Genomic DNA, 21,618 nt, shown 5'->3' with positions numbered 1-21,618 from the left:
AGAGCTTGAAACAGACAACAAGATAGCACAATTCTAGTTCTATACTGAGGGCAAAGTAAAGCCAATCGAAACAAATTAATCTGCCTATGAACTAACTAAGGGAACAGTTTCAGTTTCCTTTCTCTCTTGAGGTACAAATCAGGACACTGCACCAACACTAATATTCTCATCATAACACCAAGAACAAAACAAATCCCTGCTCTCGGGCTGAACAACAAGGGGTTTGGCTTGAGAAATCTTTCGGTTCCTCTGTTCTCTATCACATTTTCAAGTATTCTCGATCAGCAGCGTTTTGTATCTAACAAAAAGCATTACTTTCCCTCGTTTTTAAAGGCTGTGTTTTACGAGGCTCATTGAATCCCTCCCAGCGTGGATGTTAAATTATATCACCGCTCAATCGAGAAGAAAGAGGAAGTAACCTCGTGCATTGCAAACAGCGCTATCAAAACCAACAAGTTCAACAGGTCCAAAAACTCTTTTTCTCTTCAAGACCCACTACGCCTGGCAGCACCGTTTACTCAGCAGGCACAGCGCACGTACCAGGAGGGCACTGCACCGGGCCCACCCGCAGGCGGCCGAAGGGCACCCGGAGCTCTCTGAGGAGCGCCTCTCGCCCCGCACCGCGCCGGCCCTCCGGCCCCCGAGGCCGCCAGCCGCACACCGAGCCCGGACCCCGTCCGGCGGCACCCGGCCCGGCCAGGCCCCGCCGCCCGCCGGCTGCGGGAGACCGAGGGCGGCCCTTCCCGGCCGTGCGCCGCGCTCCGCCGCCGCCTCCCGCAACTTCGGGGCGACTTCTTCCCCGCTCCCGGCCCGCCCCGTCTCCGCCACAGCGGCCGCCCGCCGCCCCGCCGGCCCCGGCGCTCACCCCCAGATGACATAGTTGGTCTTGACGTTCTTCGGCCAGGAGAACTCGCCGAAGATCACCTCGTCGCCCTTCACCACGATCTCCTTCTTCTGCGTGTTGTACTGCCGCAGCACGCTCAGCACGTCCGCCATCTTCGCCCGAAGCCGCCGGCCGCCGCCGCTCCGCTCCGGCCCGGCCCCTCCGCCAGCCGAGGAAGGACCCCGCCGCCGGCCGCCAGGCCCTGGGCTGCCCGCGCCGAACGCCTGATCGTAACCGACCTGCCGTGCCCGGAAAACCGAGGTGTAGGCGTGAGAGCGGGCTCGAATAACGCTTTATAACTGGCTTTAGAATCTAACAGCATGACGGCCGCCCCGCCTCCCTCACCGCGGCTGCCCGATGGACGGCGGGCACAGGCAGAGCGCCGGGCAGCCGCGCGTCCTGCGGGGCGGCACTGAGAGAAGGAGGGGTTTGAGAGCGGTGCCGGACCGCCGTGAGGACTGCGTGGGAGCACCGCCCCTTCCTGGTGGCCGCCATGTTCCTGCAGAGGGCGCTGCGCTCGCGGGGCCGGTGAGTCGGGGGCTGTGAGGAGGGGGCGGCGGAACGGGCCGGTGGGTGGGGGGAGCTGAGTGCAGCCCGTACCACCTCTTGAGAGGGTCTGGATGATCTCACAGCTAGCCATAGCAGGCTGTTTATCTCTATCTTCCTGCTTGCGCGTGGGAACCGGCAGTGCAGGGTAAGGCGTGTAGAACTGCCGTACTGCGGGCTTTGTGAGCTCCCACCTCACGGAGGAATTCCGTTTATAAAGAAAATAGTACGAAGCCAGCCTTTAAACTGGGGGCTGCGGAACGTGTCGTGCGTTAAACTTAAATTTCTCTTCAGTTTTAGAATGGGAAATAGGCTGCCCTCCTCTGTCGAGCTGTCTGATGCTGCTGCTGTGAATCAGATACAGGTAACAAGTGCTCCTCAGACTCAGTACTGATCGCAATATTGCGGTTTAAACCTTGTAAAGTTACCCCTCCGAAGCGTTTGTTGCTGTAATAGCAGATTGGTAGCTCCCTGCTTGCTTTCATACCCGTTGGGTACTATTACAATACACCAACTTACTAACTTGAACATTCTTTTGAATATATAGGAGGTAATCTCAGACAACTGCGTGGTGATTTTCTCAAAAACAACATGCTTCTACTGCAAAATGGCAAAAAAACTTTTTGAAGGTTTAAACGTCAATTACACAGCTGTAGAACTGGATGTGAATAAAAACGGAAGCCAGTTCCAAGACATTCTTGAACAGATGACGGGTGGCAGAACAGTAAGTATGTTTTTTTGCAAGTAATATGGTAATGAAAAACTTACACTGCAGATTTTCCCTATGGGTTACAGCCATCTCAAGGTCTTAATTTTTGGTGGGCCACGTAAATTTGGGATACAAGCTCTGAAATTAAAACCAGGAACTGCAAGAGAGTTCTGTACTCAGTCTTCCGCTTCAGATCTCAGAGGTGTTTCTTTCTGTAATGCCACTAAGATTATTTAAGTATTGAACTCAGTTTTCATCTGCACGTACACTTCATTGTGTTTAACACATTTTATGATGTCTTAAATGTAGCCTTGCCTGACTCAAATTTTAAGAATTTATTACAGTCTTCCATACAGTGACTTAATTCTCCTTTTGAGAGGAACATGTGAACAAAGTCTTTAATTTCTGTAAACACAAGGTATGCAATAATACTGAAACATGAATTTGTATATTAAGAATGTAAATATTTTGTATGTATATATTCACACACACACTCACAATGAGACTGTGTTTGTAAGCGTACAGAACAGTGCTTGTGTGTATGGAGTTTGCTTAGATTTTGTTGTTTGAAGTAACATGCAAATTTCACATTCCTGACAGGTCCCAAGAGTGTTTGTTAATGGGACTTTTGTTGGAGGTGCTACAGATACTCAAAGACTTCACGAAGAAGGCAAGCTGCTTCCATTAATTCATCAGTGCCAAGTGAAAACAAACTCTGGAACTACTATTTAGCCTCAGTTGTCTTTTTATATAAAAAGGGTAAAAATTCAGACAAGTCAAAAAATCATTAAGATGTACTGCAACAGCTGGGGTTAAGCAGCTTCAGACGGTGCTTTTGTGAGTCTCAAGTGATTCTCTGACAGAGACTTCACAGAACTGACAAATTTGTCTTCTTGCCTCAGCTCTACCACAACCACAGTGGCAGTTAACATTATGTATCTCTTGGAATCCTAGGTCTAAGATAATTATGTCATTTTTGTTGCTCTTACATCCTCATAACACGCCTCATGCTATCAACTGTACAGGAGTTAAAAGGTTATAAGAATCTTGGTGCTTGGGTGGTTTTTGTTTTCTGCACGAGTTTCATTTCTGGTTTTGTTCCCACCCTTACACTGCATGGTCAGTACACTGGCTCTGTAGGGGGCCATAAAGCAATTGTGAAGCAATGAAGTTGTAGCAATGTTGCTGTGTTAAACTTGTTAAAAGTTCTGCTACTTCGACACTACTTGTACTACTCATTCAAGTGTTTTTGCCTCATATTAAAAGCAGTACCTATACTTGCGCTTGGTTTGTGTTTTAACAGTATTGAAACACTGTATTTTGTGCAGATTCCATTGTAATTTTATTATTCAACTGTAATTTATGGGAACAAGTTATGCAAACACGGAATCAATCAAGGAGGTCCAGTGGCAACATCCATTGTTCATTTTAATGGAAGCTGATAGTAGGAGAAATGAGTTGCTTCATCAATGCCTTGCATAATCACTCTCTGATCAGAGTCCAACAAAACCTTCAACTACCCAGGCTTGCAAACAGCTCAGTTATTGTGTTAAAACCAGCTAGGTTTTGATAGTAGTGAAGTACATTAAGATCTGCTGAAGATCTACAGAAGTCTTCCAAATCCAGCCACCTTGCTTTAAGTTCTTTTGTCATATATGTCTGTGGAAGATTGCAGTAGTAGGCTGTTCTCTTGTGCCAGGCCTGGATATGAAGGGTGCAGGATGTCTGACTTCATTTGCCTCCCTTTAATTTCAATATCCGATCACCTCACTACTGAAGTTTACTTCTAATTGGTACAGTAAAAAGGGAAAAGATGCTTGCCATTTTAGATCACTAGGTAACCTCTTTGGTCTTTACTCTGCAGTCTATATGTTGTCTATATACTGTCATTCAGGAATATCCTCTAGGTGTAAGCCAGATCACCCGCTGCCTAAGCTGCAGCTACAGACTATGTTATGAACCATTCAATGCTATTTTGACACTTAAGGCCACACAAAACAAGTCCAATATGCATAGAGTTTATTTAGTACTTATATTCTACAGTCAAAATGCAACTTACTAGCAGTATTAACTTGCAGTTAAATGTCTAAAAAACCAAAATTCAATAGTTTCAGTAAAATGTACATCCAAAGCCAGACCAACCAATGCCAAGACTTGGTTATTTCAAGAAAGTTCCTATGTCAGTAGAAAAAACCTCTTTCTTTAGTAAGAGACCATTACAGTACTAAAGATGCACAGTTTAGACTAAAAATGCTAATCAAGGATTTTTATTCAGTCCCTCCTCAAGATAGCTAAAGATCAGTGTAGAGCTTTTGTTAACTAGGATTGCAAGACTATCATTTGAAATTGACAGCTTCCTTTTTGGGATGCAGGTTTGAAATAAATGTAAGTAATATTATTTGTAGAAGGTGTTCAGTGTGCAGCTGGTCTGCACTGTGCATCTTTAATTCATGTAAGTAGAGATAAACACATTGACCTCGTTGTGTTTTCATCGTTACTACTTATTTTTTCTAATTTCATCATCGTCTTAAGTCTTGACAAAGACACTCATTAAGTTAAACAAATGTGCATCTCTCCCTAAATTTATACTTAATAAAGGAATTTATTTTGCACATATGCTGGTATCAAAGTATTCTTTGCCCATTATTCATAGGCCAGTTGTGTTTTCAGACAAGGGTAATAATTGTGCACCTGGAGAGCCTGCAAATCCATAATGTAAGTACTAACAGTATGCAAAGAAATTTTTCATTTTGTCCCGTTAGAAAAAGTCCCCAAACAATAGTTTAAAATAACCCTTTGAGTTCTAAATTTCAGAAGTCTCAGGGCATTGTCACTTAAGGCAATATTCCACTCCAATGGTTGAGAAAGCATGTTGTTTGCCTGCAGAGTCCAACAAGTGCCAATTTATTACAGAAAATCATGTCTTAAGGCAATCAAAGGGTTCGTTATGCTTCTTTTCAATTAAGGCTCCCCATCCAAATATTTTCTTGTTAATTTTGTGTAATTCCATAGAAAGCAGCAGCAAGACAGTGGCTTCGTTACCAGATAGCACAAAGCCAGCATGTTATGTTTAAGTTGTTTAAGCATGATATGGCAGCTAAAGTGTGGTTCTACTCTGGGGGGGAAAAAAAAAAAAAGGGGAAGGAGGCATTCAAAACCAATCATTAAAATTGTTGTTTTTTTTTAAAAAAAAAAAAAAAACACATTGTCTCTAGAACAAAATTATCTTACTATAATACTCTCCTTAGGATCTGAATGTTCAAAATTACCCACTCAAATACTCTGTAATAGGAATTATACTTCAGCTGAGCACTCATCCAGCTCAAACACCATGCTCCTAAGAAGCTGGAAACAAACTTAGTTATTTCACAAAGCAGACAGAACTGTAAATGCACTTATCTGCTCATTTCTTCCACAGGATTCTTCTGCAAGAGTAGAACTACACTTCTACTTGAGAACATAATGGGACGTTTCTTTGTAATTAGTTGTGCTTTACAAAAAAGCTGGTATCATCAGGAAAACAACTATCTCCATTCATTATTTGTTAACGAAGCATTCGTAAAGTTCCCAACATACCACATACATGTATGCAAATATAGAGATTTAGAATGCAGAAATACCCAGAGAAACCACACTTGACAGTATCCAAATCATAAATCCAACTTTAAGCACATTAAATTTAAAGACACCGTACTTTCTGTTTAAGTTAATTTTAAGTCTTAGCTCTCAGAGCAGCATACAGCCTTGTTTTACATTTTCCCCTGAAGTCTTACTTGGCAGTGTTGTACACTGTACTGTGTTGTGGTACAATGAAATCTCTACCATTTCAGCCAACTAGCCACTGGAAAAAATTTCTCGCAACCTATCTGTACTCTGTGAACCACTGCAAACAGCTAAACAAACTTACAAACTGGCAAAACGCTTAACAAACAAGATAAAGTGCGAGCAAGATGAGTGACTTGTGCTCTGGTTTATTTCTACACATTCTATTCTTCTAATGTTTTCAATATTGTAGAGGAGCTGCCCGTTCATCGAGAATATTCATTTACACATTTTCCTTATTCTGCACGTAACAGCAACTTGACAATATTTAAGAGAATGGAAAGCTCTGACCCACCAAACTAATCCTGGAAAGAAGATTTACATTTGAGAAGCCATTTTTAAATTGTTCTGTGAAAATACTACCATTTAATTGCAAAGGCAGATGCCGAATTTTTAAAAGAATAAAAGATACTTTTGGAATTTATGCAACATTTAAAACCAAAAATCTGATAAATGCAGCAACTTAAATACTCTGTTAGAGAATTATATAACCAAAGAAAGGTAAATAAAGTTGTCCAGCTTTTAAAATTAAGTACTATGACATCAGTTGTGGAATAAAATTGCTTAACTAAGCTATCATGCTCAACGATGGCATAAAGGCAGAACACAGGCAATAGAAGAGAAGATGAGAGCGTGGAGTGAAGGGAGATTCAAGTATAAGCTGAAGTTCACTCAGTGATTGGAATGATAGAGGAAAAAAAAGCCAACATGAACAGAGAAAAGCAGAACATTGAAAAATATGGTAATACAAAGCCAAACATCAGTGGAATCAACAGTAGTGCTTCTGGGATGACAGCTACAAGTTAGGTACACAATTAAGCAGAACAGTATCTTCCAATGGAGAAAAATATTTTCCTAGTGTTTTTTCAGTTGGAGCCATTGTTAAAATACATTTCCAATACGACTGATGTTCTTCTTAAGCCAAGAACATACACTTTGTTGGATAGCCCTTCAAAGCCATACCCTTAAGTAGGTATTTATGGCCCCAATTAAAAAACAGTAATGAAAGAGAATACCCTGCCCTCACAATTATTTAACTGTGGTTTAAAGCAGCAAGTTAGTTTACAGCCAGTTATTAGAGGCCATTGCATATTGGGCAGTTAAACAAGCCTCACTAACTTCTAATCTAGCCTGACCTTTAGACTTCTTCAAGCACAGAAAACTGTGAATTAAGCCCCCAAGTAATTAAGTTCTACAAGCATCCCAAACCCTACTCTCCCTTGCTATACAATTCCTGGCACAAAGTTTTAATTCTTGGCAAAATCGCAACTGTCTTGATTCATTATGCAATGGTGACTCATCGTATTATATTTAGAAACCTTCCATATTCTTAAACCTATCACTGCAGTGAAAAAGCCTGCCCCTCTGACGTCCACCGGTTACAGCTCTTCATTACAGATGAAGATTTTACTTCTGCTGTGCTGCCAACCATTAGATCCTTTCCTTAATGGTAAAGTTATTACGAGTATTAGATTATTATGTCTTAGACTAAAAATTATTAGGGCATCACACTGAAAGGACAGTCAAACTGAAAGCCTATTAATTGTGACAAGGATCAGGAAACCTGCATTCGCTCAGGTTACAGCTGCCCTTTTAAACTTTTTAAATTCTTTCCTGTTCTATTTTACAGGTAAACTGCAGAGCACAGTTACAGCCTCATTTTTTGTTTTGTTAGTTCAAGTGTTCCTCCAATGCAAAAGTCACTATTGAGAAAGTCACGTCTCCTCTTTAGTGAAAGGGCAGGTTATTTATTGTATATTGAATTATCACTTAAATTTAGCAATTTTGTCTTAGGTCTTGTTTTTAAAAAAAAGGAGCACAGTACATTACACATTGCAATTGCTGCCCCTTCACGTGTTCAGGTACCGTTTTAGAAATTACCAGTTTATAGGAGAAATGTGTATTATAGCACATAAGTCATACTGTCCTCCTGAAATCCAGCATGCAGGCACATAAACCATCAACTTTTTCCTATGGGAAAGGAAAATGTAGCATCATTCTTATTCCACTTAACAACAAGACAGTAACAACCCCAGAAAGAAGACAGCAGGAACAAGGGTCAGCACACCACCAAGTAAGCTGACAGCTGAAACACTCTGGTTGTCCCTCTCTGTGCAAGCTTTAAAGGAGGAGCAGATGACAACTGGATCTTAACAGTGCAAGCTTTACATTAGACAGCCACCACATAAAATATTCTAACAAGATTTTTTGAAATGGAGTTACGGTAAATATTTAGGGGCATATTATGTACTCCAGCATGGATAACTATATCTAGCACCAACAGATAGAGAGCTACATTTTCTAGAATTTCTACTGAAAAACTCACCTTCCCTGTACTTCAAGGAATCGTATTTTAAACTGGAACCACTTTCAACACTTTCAACATTGCAACACTACTGTAATTTCAGTCACTGTTAATAACTAATCTTTTATCTGCAGTATATTTATGCAGTTAACTGCCAAAAGTTACTTGAAATACCAGTTCAAGTTTCTCATTCCATATTTAGTCCAACACATTTCCTATTACTTCACAAATACTACTTCAAATAAGAAAAAGTACTTGCAACAGATACTTAGCCATCAATTATTTTCAACATCTCTAGCTTAACAGGAAACATCTGATCAGTTGTTTGATTATTGTCTTATTTTAAACACATTACTACCAAAAATATTTCCAAAACTTCAGTGCATTTACTTGAAATAATTAACATGTAAGTATGTTCATTCCCCACATTTGTTATGTTTATTCAGCAAGGAGACTACAGTTGGTAGGAAGTTTTTCCACAGGAAAAGACCAAATTTTTTTTTCAAAACTCCAAGTGTTATTTTGTTAGTTTTTTGTAGGAACACTTGTTTGTTTGTGTCTTACCTGACCAGCTGGTGCTAGCAAAGTGTTCTTCAAACATTCCAACAGAGCTGCATTGTAATAGCAGTGATAATACAGAAGTAACTTGATTCATGTTCCCTGAAAACTAACACACCTACCATCTGCTCTTTAAGACAAGGATTTAAAACAATTCTGTTGTTTCTTAGCGTCAGAAAAGGATTCCCTCACCATTTTCATTTGTTAAGGTAGAGTATAAGTCTGTAGCAGAATACCTTCAGAAACATGTAATGTCATATTTTAGATAGCACCAAATAGATATCCATCCTACAGAACTGAAGCTTTGGATTTATAGTCAATATGCAGGAGGCATACTTAGAGGTATCAAAAGTAGAATATGAGCTTGAATTTTACAGTTAAAAGCTCACTTTTTTAGGCAGAAAAAATACGGTCTTACATGTTATTTACCACAGCTGGGTTATTTTTATAAACCATACTTATTTTCAAATTAACATCAAATTCACTGTTTAAAATAGAATCCTCATAAAAGAGGCTGACATAAAATGTCTGATGAGAAGTGGTAAAACCATCAATGAAAAAAAAAAAAAAAAACAACCTTTAAGACTGCAATCTCTTGAAGAGATCTTCTAACTTTCTAACTTCCCCCCCATACACACATCTATAAACACACACACAGCATTTCAAATACACATACACGAGTTTTTATCAGTCCCTGTTCCTAAGTGGTAAGATATTCACTAGCTTTTTCCTTCTTTCCTCACGCTCTTACTATTAGAATGAAATAAAGAAAAATCTAGTTTCAGTCACTTCCTAAACAAGATTTTGAGAACGAGGCAACTGTAAATTTCATAAAAGTTAAGAATTGGTCACTACAAACTGGAGGTAGTTTTGAAAAGCATTAGATTAAATTAATTTAAGAAATCAGAAGTAGTGTTCATCTACAAAAAGACTGTAAAAATGAAGTATTTGCATTAAGAAGATTATTTATGTATCACTGAATACATGCTTTTGAAGAAAATGTGGTTATTTGTTTCTGGTTGTTGCCACTTAGCTTTCAAGAGTAGGCTAAGATGCATGCACTTGCTGATCTTCCTCATTGAAAAGCACGCTGCTGCTGCCTGAAGTCATAGCAAGCTCTGAACGTGGTTTCCCAGACATTTCCAGGCCTTTCACAGCCAGCAAATCTGTAAGATTTTCTCCGAAGCACACAAATTCTAACACAGTGCTTCTGAAACTGCAGAAACTACCCCTCTCTTTAAGAACAATTATTTTTTTCTTAGAAATTCAGATATCCCTGCTAGAAGATTTACCAGGAGCTCTTCCTTCCCCTTTCAGGTTTATCAGTGTGAAATTTCACTGGGTAACTTTTATACTTTATCACAGTTACGCGGTCTTACGTGTGCCAGAAAATGGGTTTTTGTAGACCCAAAGTATGACAATGGAAACTGTTGAACCTTAGTAATGTGCTGAAAATACCAAAATTTATAAAAAGGCCCAAAGAAAAAAAAAACCCACACTCTCAAGTAACCTGCTGTTAAACTGACACTATTAAAAAGCTAAAACCACTCTTCTTTCCTGCCCCATCCTAGGAATAATTCATCAAATTATTCTTGTAAACAACCATAACACAGTCATGGGGGGAAAACATATCAGTGTTCATGATCTATTGTAAGTGAAATTAAGTTACATATTGTGTAACCCCGTAACTTTTAGCAAACTTCCCACCATTATTTTAATTTGTGCACAACAGGAAAAAGGAGAAAAGCGATTTATCATCTGCTTTTCTTGCTTTCCCTTCACAAAAAAGGTAACATTTTTGATATGTATATTATGTGCCGTATTCTAATAAAGTACATTTGGCCAGGGGTTCCCAGGGTTAAGTCTGTTGCCAGCAATGGACCCACTGAGAAGGAACAGATGCCTAGAAAATTAAATCAAATCCAAAATGAAGTTTCGAATAACATCCAGAGCTCCAGCATCAAAACCACATATATCCAACATGCCTCTGTCATCTGGATCGGCGATCGTAAAACCATTTGATGTCATTCCACATACAATCAATTTAGCAGGAATATCCATTTTCTAGAAAAAAAACAAAGAGATATTTTTAGAGCACAGTAACTGAAACACGCCAGAGGCCAGATCTTGCAATCCTGCATACGTAAGCCATTGTCTGAAAAGGCATAGAAACTGATAGAAACCAGACATGTCATAACAAGAATTGCAGACTGTCTGTTAACACTAAGTTGCAATAGAAACAGTGACATTAAAATAAAATGAAGTAATTACAACAAAGGATATTAACAAAACTTTCCTGCAATATTAAGTTTCATAGATCATTTCAAGTGTCAACACTGTTTGCTATTTGAAAATATTGAGATCTGATGATAATAAATCATTTAATAAAAGCCAGTGTATTTTTGTCTAAGGCAAGGATTTCCAAACATCAGTTAAACAACAAAAACAGCTGTGGCCTGAACAGTTCAACTACATGAGCTGAATTTGTAGATTAGCAACATGTAAGGTGAAGCAAAACAACTGTTAGGAAGATCAGAGTACAGAAACCTCCCTGTCAAGAGCACAAATGTAGGCATGGGAACTAAGGTCTACAAACAACTCTGCCAGAGTTTCACCAGGCAAGTTAAAGACTTAGGTATTAATTTCATATTAGTGAATATGATACAAAGGACAATGTCCATACACAGTTGTATTGGTAGTTTAAGATATATTAACTTAGAAACACTTCCCTAAAGCGTGAAAGATTGCTGTTCGAGTCAGTTTTAATAGCAATGTGCTGGCAAGAAGGTATTTTTCTTAGTTCCATTTCCAAACATTGAAGCTACACAGCTTACACAGCCCCTTTAAAATATACAGAACTTTCCTCACAGGACACTGTCACCTCATTCTCTACAGGCTTACCTTCATTACTTCATTTGTAGTCTGGGGGAGTCTAATGCAGAGATCAAAGTTAAACAATAACACTAAGCTCAGAGAAATAAATTTAAGAACTTGCAACAATTAACTTACTTGTATCGTTAACTTATTAGATCAATCATATAGAATGCAGAAATTCATATATTCCCTGAATGCTAAAGCAGAGTAGGTTAATCACAAGTCCTTTCAGCAATTCAGTGCTGTTAACTATGTACAATTATTTCCATTAATTCAATCAAAGTAGAAAATGTGATTATTTTTTTTTAACACTGTATAAATTATTATTTACTTCATATAGCCACAACTTGTTAAGTCTCTAAAACATGGACAGCAGTGACAATATTTTGTACTGCATTGAGCAATTGCAAGCACTCAGAAGTATATTTACCTCCCTGTACTCTCTAAGAGCTGTTGCAGGATGAGTATTTCCAGCAAAGGTCTCGTTATCAGTAAATACAATGAAGACATCAGCAGCTGTCTGTGTTTTCTGAGCCCATATCATTGGAAGGGAACAATCAGTGGTACCCATTGGAATCTTAGAAGAAAAAAGCATATACATGGAACATATTACTACAGAAGTTAGTAAGCCTTGGAAAAAAAGCTTTTTAGGTAAGCTTCGTGGTTTGTTATATTCAGAGGCCTCTTTGTTAAACAACAGTGCATTTGTTCAATTCACTTCTGTTCTGCCTATTTATTTATTCTTTCTAAACTAAGCATTGTGAACTAGTAATGCCATTGTCAACGTCATTATTTAATATTCAGGAAGTTGAAACCACCACTCTTATTGAACTTTCCCTAAATAAAAGGGAGGGAAAGATTCCTGTGGTTTACTATATAGATACTACTGAACACAGCACTAGAAATGATTGCAAACAAAAAAATGCAAAGTAATTATGTAATTGCTGAGACCTCTCAACTCTGATGTTAGCAAGGGCAGTCTCCTAATTGCAATTTTATTTTATTTTAGTTTTACATACTTCATACATTTTCACTAATACTTGAGGTAACGTCATATCAGCTGTCACAGGGCAAGGGACCATTTCATGCGAAAAGGCAACAACATGGGAATCCTTCTCAACACGTGCTACAGCCTGAGAAAGAGGAAGACAAAAAGAGTTGTTTAGAAATTTTATTGCCCGAATCGAGATACTCCCTGGTGAACACATCATATCCTTATTTAAGTCTGTGTGACTCATACGCACTAAAGTTTCACCCTGTACTTAAGTATTCTGCAATTTGTGAATAAATAACACCACAAAAATCAGACATTAAGAGTTGTTCTAATTACTGTCACTAAATATATTTCCTTACTTCTCTCCCTTCTGACATAAAACACTACATGTTTAAAACTAAACAAGTTCCACTCTAATATAAACACACAGGAAACTTTACAATATCAAATAGAGGCAAAATCAACTGTGATATAAAGGAAATGTTAAAAGTTCAAATGCAAATAAAAATCATCCTAACTTCTCTGAATCCAATCCGTATTGAATTATCAATGCTTCTGAATTGTTTTCTATGTATTTTCAGTTAAGCTGAGTGAAAAAGCAGCCTTAACCACTTCGATTACACTAGAAATTGGTTGCTGGGAGGTGTTCAAGGCCAGGTTGGACAGGGTCCTGGGCAGCCCGGTCTACTATTAAATGTGGAGATTGGTGGGCCTGCCTGTGGCAGGGGGTTAAAGATTCACAATCCTTGAGGTCCCTTCCAACCTGGGCCACTCTGTGATTCTGTGATTAAGCATTTGAACTATCAAGTATGGCACATGTCATCTGTACATTAAAGAATACTGTAGAGCAGCTTCCTCCTGATTTCTAACCAGCTTTAGAGTACCTCTGTATCAGAAACACAGCTCAAGCTGCATTTAGTTACAAACAGAGAAACTTAATGCCTCACCATACACATTGTTGCTGCAACCGTGTTAGCATTCAGCACACTGCCCAAAACTTTTTGAGTCATTGATGCACTGACATCAACTGCAATTAAGAAACGTTTTCCTGTTGGTTCAAGTGTCTAAAAGGAAAGAAAGAAAAATCAAAACATGTACAATTAAGTTATTAATTTGTTCTTCCTTCTGCTTGTCACCTAGATGTGTTTTGGGTTTTATTTATTTTTTTTTCAGGACAACATTACAAGACAACAGCATTGCCAAAAACGAAGTAGTTTTTTCCGCTCTCTCCATTTACTTAAATCGTTAAGATTTTTGTTATCAAGTTTGAAAACTCAGATTCAACCGGTAAACATTTACTTATTTTTCTAAGTTCTCAGAAAATAGACTTAAGCCTAGTAAATAGAAGAATTATATTACCTCAAAGGTTTTGTAGAATGAAGCATCTAAAGCTTCTAAAATGTCTTCATCAGGACGCCACCAAAGCTTCCCTCTGCTTCCATGTCCAGACTTATAGGTTTCTAGTGCAACCAATACATGGAATGGATGTATTCTACCCTACAGGCAAAGTAATTAAGTAACTTTTCAGAAGCCTGAACTTAAGAATATACTGAAAAACAGCACAAACTAAAATGAAGATCATAATGCAAAATCTGCTCGCTTTAATTATTTTTGAAGAGTTTATGTAGTGGCTGCTGCTGCATAATATTTTAAATCACTTCACTTTACTCATTTACTGAGTTACAAACATTATTTCTTTCCTCTTAGAGATGTTCAAGTCATTAATCACCAGCAGCAAAACTTAGGAAATCTGAACGCCTGTCTCATCTTCCCTCTATCAAGGTATTATGCTACCACCTTTGTATACCTTTCTCCAGTGCAACAGTAATTACACAGAATTAAAGAAGAAAAAACAGAAAGCAAAGAGCAGTGAGGCAGAAAAAAAAATGGAATTGTTTTTCTCAATTCCACTAATCAACTTAACTGGAAAAAAACCATCAGAAAGTCACTCATCTTCCCTATTTCCCAATAAATTCCTAAGAATTCCTCCCCCCCCGCCTTGAAGAACTCTACTTCCCTCTTACTGTATTACCTCTGATGGACTGTAAATTATTGTGAAAGGAGAAAGGCTTCCTGTTCTGTCACTTTTTCCTCTCAGAGGCTAAGCTAATTACGTCACTCACTTCTTGGGATCCCATAAAAGTGCCTTCCGTTCACTTTAAGATTGTATGGCTGACTCTAAATTACAAGACTCACAAACAATGGATGAACCCACCAGGCAAAGCTTGCCATGGCCTTAGTATAAGATAGCAGCTGTCAGTACACTTCATCTGTAAAGAAGTTTTACAGTTTTTTAAAAGAATAAGCTACATATTTCTTAAAGACTCTCTCCTTTATTTCATAAAGGGGTTGCCTAAAGGAACAGTTTAGGAAGAGATTAAGAGTCAAAGATTGGCAATGATTATGAATTTATTCATTTATTAATTTTACCTTTTTTAGCAGTTTCTCATTTCGCAGTCTTTCACATACTATTGCCACTTCTGAACCCCGTGGTTCAAGGACTGAATTTGCAGTCATCTTTCCTAGATTTCTCAGCAAAACAGAAATGGGCATGTCCTTCAGCAACACCTTCCAAATCTCCGAGCAAAGAATAAGGAAAACAAGATGAGATTCCCAACTACAAGAACTGACGCCTGCATGTTAAGTTTTTTTTATTTTAAAATAAATGTGCAAGTTACATGAAGATTTGTTCTATAATTACCTACCTCTGTAAATAACTTGGAAAAAAAAAATAGCAGAAGGGCATTTTTTAAACAGAAATCTTGACTTAATATTTTAAGTGTTACTCTAAAGAGAATACAAAGCTCCTTAAGTTTACCTACCTCTTTAGATTTCAGATGGTTTGTCAATAGATGTTCCCTAACGAGACCATATTCCTCTATTAAATGAATAACCTCCAGTTCATCTTTTGTGTGTTTCACTCTGTCCACAGCCTCCAGGTATTTTAGAAGCTTTTCAGTCTCAGCAGAAACTGCTTTGTCTTTGTAAGCTTCTTGGACATCTTTCCACCCTTTGGTGATGTATTTAGTGACAATAGCTACACCTATAGAAGAGGAAAATATTTCCCAAGCAGGATTACAATCTTTATACTGACATCTGTCACTCCAGCAAACAAACAAGTTAGCAGGCTATTTTTGTTAAAAACCAAATGAAGAAACAATGAAAAGAATGTAACTGGAACTTCCCAGATCTGATGATCAGTTCTAAAGAGGGTCAGCTCGATACAGTTTAGAACAGCTATTTTGTTTACTGTGTTATTCTCCCTGAAAATAAAGAGCCTAATGGATTCCAAACCATCACTCTTCCCGATTAATGAAGAAGTGTTATTTCAGCATTTGTAAACAGACAAGAACAAACTGAAAGTATTATATTATTTTACCTTCTCTTGACATAAGCAAAGTAAAACAACCCTTTTTACCTTGAAGATAGTTACATTTCTGACATGATCCCTCACACCTTTACAGTATAATTGACACAATACAATCGCTAAGAAATATCATTCTGCACTGGTGTAGACAACTAAGGTCAACTAGTACGAGCATTTGACCACAAGTATGTGAAAAACGAGTGAGGTCATAAACAATCTGACTACAAGCAAGTACACGACAACAAGCTAACGTGAACAAAAAAGGAAAGAAAAATGCCCAATAAGGGACCTTTAGGCTTATTAAGGGTTACTAAACCATTAAAGATCATACACCCCATATGGAAATGAGATGGGAATGTGACAGCAGCTATTCCTTCCCAGATGTACCATCTTCTAGCCCTATAATAGGCATGTTTTAAAGATGAAACAGAATAACCAATTAGAAACTGTAAAGAGAAGTAATTCTGTAAACAGTCTATCTATAACCACTTCTAGTCAGGGGTGTGCTTGCTTTGCAAAGGATAGCCAAGCACCTGATTCTGTGAAGAACTGAAATAGAGACCTTTATGTGGATTTCAACTCTGTGCGCTTATTGGCTACGCACACCAGACACGAACTCAGCCCCTAACAGGGATAACACAGGTATTCATGTTTCCAAAATCATTCCACTGTTAATATTACAGGTTTACAATGAAGTATTTTCAGGTGGATGAAAATGTATTACCTTCACTGGCAGGTTTCAGGTGGGACAATCTCAGAAGATCTTTATGAGACCAACCACTTCTTTGTTTATATTTTGTAACTGCTAACGCAACAGCCATGCCGTTCTTTCCATTGTACCAATCTGCCACAGCTTTTCTCAGTGCACGGCCCCACATGCCACACTTCATACCCTCCTTCAAATCTTTTTTAAACTGGATAAAAGTAAAGAGATGAGTGGGTACACAGCACACCTCAGGAACAGCTTTAAACGCTGCTTGTTTTGTTTTTGCATCAGAACACTGTGAACAGATCGCAAGCGCAAAAAGCAGGGGCTCTTGTCTGGCTGTTCTGCCTTCTTGACTGAATGTCTTTATTTCCTGAACAACTTCACAACCTCTGCCTTCTTCAATCAGTCTCATCAAAGCTGCTGCATTTTCAAAGCCCAGCCTCTGCTCCTTGACGCAGTAAGTACCACCTTCTGAACCAAAGCACAGGAAGCGGTGCAGTCGATTCATGTCAGTGACGTGCCACACGTAATCGCTGTCAGAGTTTGGCACCTGCATTTCATTCGGGGGTTGCACTTGCTTTGCCTCGCCCTCCATTGTTTGCACTTCCAAGAGGTCTGTTGAAAGAATAGCAACGTTTATTTAAAACTACTACAAAAGCTTTCTGACTATATCCTTTTATCAGTTCTAACTTAAGTACATGTATCAGATCTATACACCTGCATTTTTTCTTCATAGACTTATTACAAGTATGCTCTAAGTGTGCAATAACTATAACCAATGAGAGATTTGTATTTTTTCCCCTACTTCCCAAGCTACAATGGCAATGAATTAATTCTCTTAACTAGTAGTAGTTTCCCTGGGAACTACTTTATGCCAATCAGCAGTATAGAGAAAATCACAGAATCACAGGCTGGCCAAGGCTGGAAGGGACCTCAAGGATCATGAACCTCCAACCCCCCTCCACATGCAGGGCCACCAACCACCCCATTTTATGCTAGACCAGGCTGCCCAGGGCCCCATTCAGATCTCCACATAGATGAAATCTACAAAATAATTTCTTGTTGCAGCTTCCATATCTGTGCTATAATGTACATTACAACATTAAAACGAGGCTAGTAAGAAAACTCACCCACTGATGGGTTACCAAGGCTTATAGCCAACTAGAAGGGCCACGTCTCCAATTAAACAAAACACTTATAATCTCACAGATTATAATATTTATCCAAAATGATTGCATTAGGAAAATAAAAGCACAATTCCTTAATACTTTTATATTTTTTCCTATGCTTTCAATTTGCATAGGTGCCATTTAATATACTGTCACAGAAATGCTAAGTCACAGCCTGAAGCACTGATTGAGCACCTGGTGGGAAGGCAGAGCCAATCCAGGGGAGCTCAGGTGTGTGCAATGAACCTCAGTGATGGAAGGGCTGGAGCCAGGATCCACCCTTTCCAGACCTCATTTACGGGTTGGTAGTGGAGGTGAGGGTATTTCTTGTTGGATATCCTTGCCTATTTGAGGTCTTCTAAAGGTAAGCAGCTTTTTCTTTATTTTTTTTTCTTTTTTTTTTTTTTCCTGCATTTGTGGCTGCTGTACTTGGGCTAATTCTTATTTACTATAGCTAAAAATTATATTCATCCTATTACAGCATTATATGTGTCCCCTTCACTGTACTTCTCACTTGATGAAGTTATGTTGTCTTCATGTGTGTAGTTTTATAATCACTATTACAAATTATTATCCTCACTTGACAATGGGAACAAAACTTAATTGGAATAATTCTCACACTTCTAATTTTACAGATAAAATCATAGAATATCCTGAACTGGAAGGCACCCATAGGTGTCTATGATTGTAGAGAGGAATCGTGGAATGGCTCAGCACGGAAAAGATCTCAGGTTCATCTGGTTTCAATCCCCTGCTATGGGCAGGATTGCAACTGCTAAATGGGTACCAGATCAGGCTGCCCAGGATCCCATCTAGCCTAGCCTTGAACACCCCTTCAGAGATGGTGTATCTACAACTTCTCTGGGTAGTCTGTACCATGGACTCACTACTGTCAGTGGAAAACTTCCCCTTGTCATTATCTGCTTCTTCTGGCACTTAAGATGCCTATGGAGGCTGCTGAATCTCCAGGTTAGGTCACTAAGAATAGAGATTATATGACTTAAAGTCTAATTCCTACAGACCATGTATAAACATGTAGAGATCCCTTTAGATCCGAGCAATTGTCTTGAAAGAACCATGCCTACTGCTTATTTCAAACCCCTCAAATTGAGCTGCTTTTGGTATTTCAGTGACACTCGTTTCCTTTGGACCAGTCTTTGGTATAGGAGCCACAGCCCTAGTTTGTTAACAATTTTCTCAATAAAAGGACATTTCCAGTAAATCTTATTCCTACCATTCAAACTGCAGAAGCTGGGACTTCCCTCTGTTACACTTACTGCAGAATTACAGAACTGTACAGGTTGGAAAGGACTTCTGAAGATGATTCGGTCCAACCCCCTACTGCAGCAGGTCCCATAGAGTAGGTTTCATAGGAAAACATAAGCTAACAATGTGCTATTACATCAGCACTTGGTGTAAGCCTACTGCAGAGATTGCCACCAGTTTGTATTTCATCCAAACCAGAACAGCAGAAAAGTCTCTAGTTTCAGAGAGGAAATAGCTCATAGAAGGTAAATAATTGTGGAGATGGTAAATTTGCAAATTTTATTTTTCCAAATAAATCATCAGTACAAAAGAAAATCACCGAACAACGGAAGGTAATGGAGGCTCAGGCTGGTGACTGAATACACACAGCAATGGACTGTGGGGTTTCTGACCAGGGGGACACAGCAGCAGAGGTGAGTGATGCAGGGACATGGCCCTGGGACAATGAGTGGGGGGTAGGATCAGGGAGGGTTTGTTGCCAGGAGGCTGGGAACCACTGCTGCCTGCCTCTTGGGCAGAGAGTGACTACAACTTCTCTCTCTCCTGCAGCCTGTGACACCTACCTGCTGCAGTACCAGTGAGCACACTCAGGCTATGGCCTGCAGAGCCTGTCCTCCTGGATCAAGAGGTGTCTTAGGGGACTTAAAAGAGTGGTTCAAATCAACAGAATGTCCTGGATCCTAAGACAAATTGTAAGTTTTCTCATTCAACACTGAACTACTTAAATCATACTGGCTGCTTCTTAATCCTATTTAGTATTTCAGAGTACCAAGCTCCCAAAGTTACTCTATCTTGTTGTCTAGTCCCTATCCTCTGCCTACACTTCAATGTTAGTTTCCTCCTTTCATCTCTAAAACACAGACAAATCTCATCCTTGCAGATGGCTAAATGCAAACATGCATTGAATGGGTGCTTTACCAAAACCCTGCTGCTGCTTCCGAGCTGTAACAATGAATGTGAATTTCAAGCCCTCGTGGAAAATTCAGCAGTACTATTCTGGCTCTGGAATATTCCCAGCTTCTGAGTTGCCTGAATGCAATCAGCAGTGTGAAAAGCCTTAAGTCACAGACTAAAAATAACAAAAGAAATGAATGAATGAGTACTGGAATGAACCTGCCCAGCTTGAACACGTTCAGTTCCCACTGACAGGAGAAATATTATCAGTGAATGCCCATGATCCACACTAAGTGTTGAAATTAAACTATTAGTTTTAGTAAAGCATTGCTATCAATTCATTTCACTTCTGCATTTTTAAACACTTGTAAATGTAACTTGTCCATGGAGTTTATCAAAAGAAAAAAATATAATCTACCATACTGTCTTCTACAGAGGAAAGTAAAAACAACTGTAAAGGAATTTATGTATTTCAAGCACGACATAAATTAACATGTGAGCAAAATATGTTTTTTTGCCTAGCATGTAGCAGCCCATATGGAGCTTAAGTAGTGAGTGGTACATCAATACCCATATATTACCTTAGCATAATTGAGTTCACAAGCTGACCTCTACCACGTTTTCTATGAGTGCTACAAATCACTGCTGGTTTTCTTAAAACATGCTACACAATGTAAGTTTCAGTTACATGTGAAAATAATCCATCTGCAGCAGAAAGCTTTAGCAGAGCCATAGTTTTTAGGCTGATGATGAAACAAACTTTGCAGTGAAAACATGGAGTTTGGCTAAGTTTGATGCTTTATTAAAAGAAAAAAAACCTGTAAAGTTTAAAGTCAACGCTTCAAATTATCCTTAAAATCCAGACATGCTTTCTGTGAGAAACCGCGTACTGCCTCCCGCTTTCAGTAACGTGAGGTCAGCTGTGGAGCTCAGCACTCCTAAAGCACAGCGGAGCCCTGACAGCAACGCGAGTGCTTTTGCTCCAAAACAAGCATCGCTATCTAAAGGGGAACGTTAACGGCCCGTGACCCAGATGCCAAACGGAGAGCCCTGCAGCCGACACCAGACTACGTACGCCCCGCGGGACCCACCGGGAGCCCGCAGCCCCCGCGTGCGAGCGCACGGCGCAGCAGCCCTCACCCTCCCGCCCTCCGCACCGTAGCCGCCCCGGGCCGGACGCTGCTACTTGCCTTCGAAGCCGCGGGGCGGGGCCCGCCCGGGCCGGCGCGACCTCCGACCCCGAGCAGCGGCGCGGTCACGAGGCGGATCCCTTCGAGCGAAGGAACGCGAAGGGCCCGACGGAGCCTGGGGCGGTGGAGCCGGTTGCGAGCGCTGGGAGCGGCCCCGGACGGGTCCCACACCCCCACACGCGGCTCCGCCCGCCGGCGTCCTGACAGCATCCCCGAGACCCGGATGGAGCCGCGCCCACCGCCCCGCGCCGCCACGCTCAGTGCCCGGATGGAGACGGAAACGCTCGTGCCCGCCGCCGCTCTGACCCGGAAGTGCTTTTTGCTGTTGACCC

At 40.0% G+C, this 21,618-nt stretch overlaps 3 protein-coding genes across 5 annotated transcripts in view; 1 reads left to right on the top strand and 2 right to left on the bottom strand.

Annotated features, from left to right (window-relative positions):
* The window catches only part of CDC73 (cell division cycle 73), a 100,575-nt gene extending 99,438 nt beyond the window's left edge, over positions 1–1,137 (bottom strand). Inside the window, exon 1 of the mRNA XM_085231930.1 lies at positions 866–1,137. Within this exon, the coding sequence (XP_085088056.1) occupies positions 866–996 (131 nt within the window). The 5' untranslated portion in view covers positions 997–1,137. The remainder of the gene's footprint in view (positions 1–865) is intronic.
* A 148-nt stretch (positions 1,138–1,285) lies between these two features.
* GLRX2 (glutaredoxin 2) lies at positions 1,286–3,415 on the top strand. 2 transcript variants are annotated; one of them, XM_010715678.4, is made up of 4 exons: positions 1,286–1,411; positions 1,724–1,793; positions 1,977–2,153; positions 2,739–3,415. In XM_010715678.4, exons 1-4 carry the CDS (start codon positions 1,377–1,379, stop codon positions 2,868–2,870), a joined length of 414 nt encoding a protein of 137 aa, XP_010713980.1. In that variant the 5' UTR covers positions 1,286–1,376; the 3' UTR covers positions 2,871–3,415. The 2 variants fall into 2 exon arrangements, with proteins under 2 accessions (XP_010713980.1, XP_010713979.1); XM_010715677.4 differs by lacking the exon at positions 1,286–1,411 and adding an exon at positions 1,445–1,577.
* A 725-nt stretch (positions 3,416–4,140) lies between these two features.
* On the bottom strand, positions 4,141–21,618 carry RO60 (Ro60, Y RNA binding protein). 2 transcript variants are annotated; one of them, XM_085231931.1, is made up of 9 exons: positions 21,287–21,618; positions 16,783–17,382; positions 15,514–15,734; positions 15,122–15,268; positions 14,051–14,188; positions 13,639–13,755; positions 12,717–12,830; positions 12,128–12,274; positions 4,141–10,887 (listed from the first exon to the last, which is right to left on the bottom strand). In XM_085231931.1, exons 2-9 carry the CDS (start codon positions 17,360–17,362, stop codon positions 10,735–10,737), a joined length of 1,617 nt encoding a protein of 538 aa, XP_085088057.1. In that variant the 5' UTR covers positions 17,363–17,382; positions 21,287–21,618; the 3' UTR covers positions 4,141–10,734. The 2 variants fall into 2 exon arrangements, 1 of the variants encoding a protein (XP_085088057.1); XR_014885303.1 differs by having other exon boundaries at positions 10,744–10,887; positions 12,724–12,830; positions 21,287–21,420.

This window comes from Meleagris gallopavo, chromosome 10 (genome assembly GCF_905368555.1).
Source record: "Meleagris gallopavo chromosome 10, MGAL_WU_HG_1.1, whole genome shotgun sequence".
NCBI classification, from domain to species: Eukaryota; Metazoa; Chordata; class Aves; order Galliformes; family Phasianidae; genus Meleagris; species Meleagris gallopavo.
This window is presented reverse-complemented; position numbering and strand designations above follow the sequence as displayed.

Bases quoted from the DNA above. Each gene is read 5' to 3' on its own strand.
- GLRX2 (XM_010715677.4), top strand. From the start codon at position 1,504: ATGATCTCACAGCTAGCCATAGCAGGCTGTTTATCTCTATCTTCCTGC. The intron at 1,578-1,723 runs GTAAGGCGTGTA...ATTTCTCTTCAG, and splicing joins GTGGGAACCGGCAGTGCAGG to TTTTAGAATGGGAAATAGGC. The intron at 1,794-1,976 runs GTAACAAGTGCT...TTGAATATATAG, and splicing joins CTGCTGTGAATCAGATACAG to GAGGTAATCTCAGACAACTG.
- RO60 (XM_085231931.1), bottom strand. From the start codon at position 17,362: ATGGAGGGCGAGGCAAAGCAAGTGCAACCCCCGAATGAAATGCAGGTG. The intron at 12,831-13,638 runs GTGAGGCATTAA...CCTCTTTCTCAG, and splicing joins TTGCAGCAACAATGTGTATG to GCTGTAGCACGTGTTGAGAA. The intron at 12,275-12,716 runs GTATGTAAAACT...TTTTCTTCTAAG, and splicing joins TATTAGTGAAAATGTATGAA to ATTCCAATGGGTACCACTGA.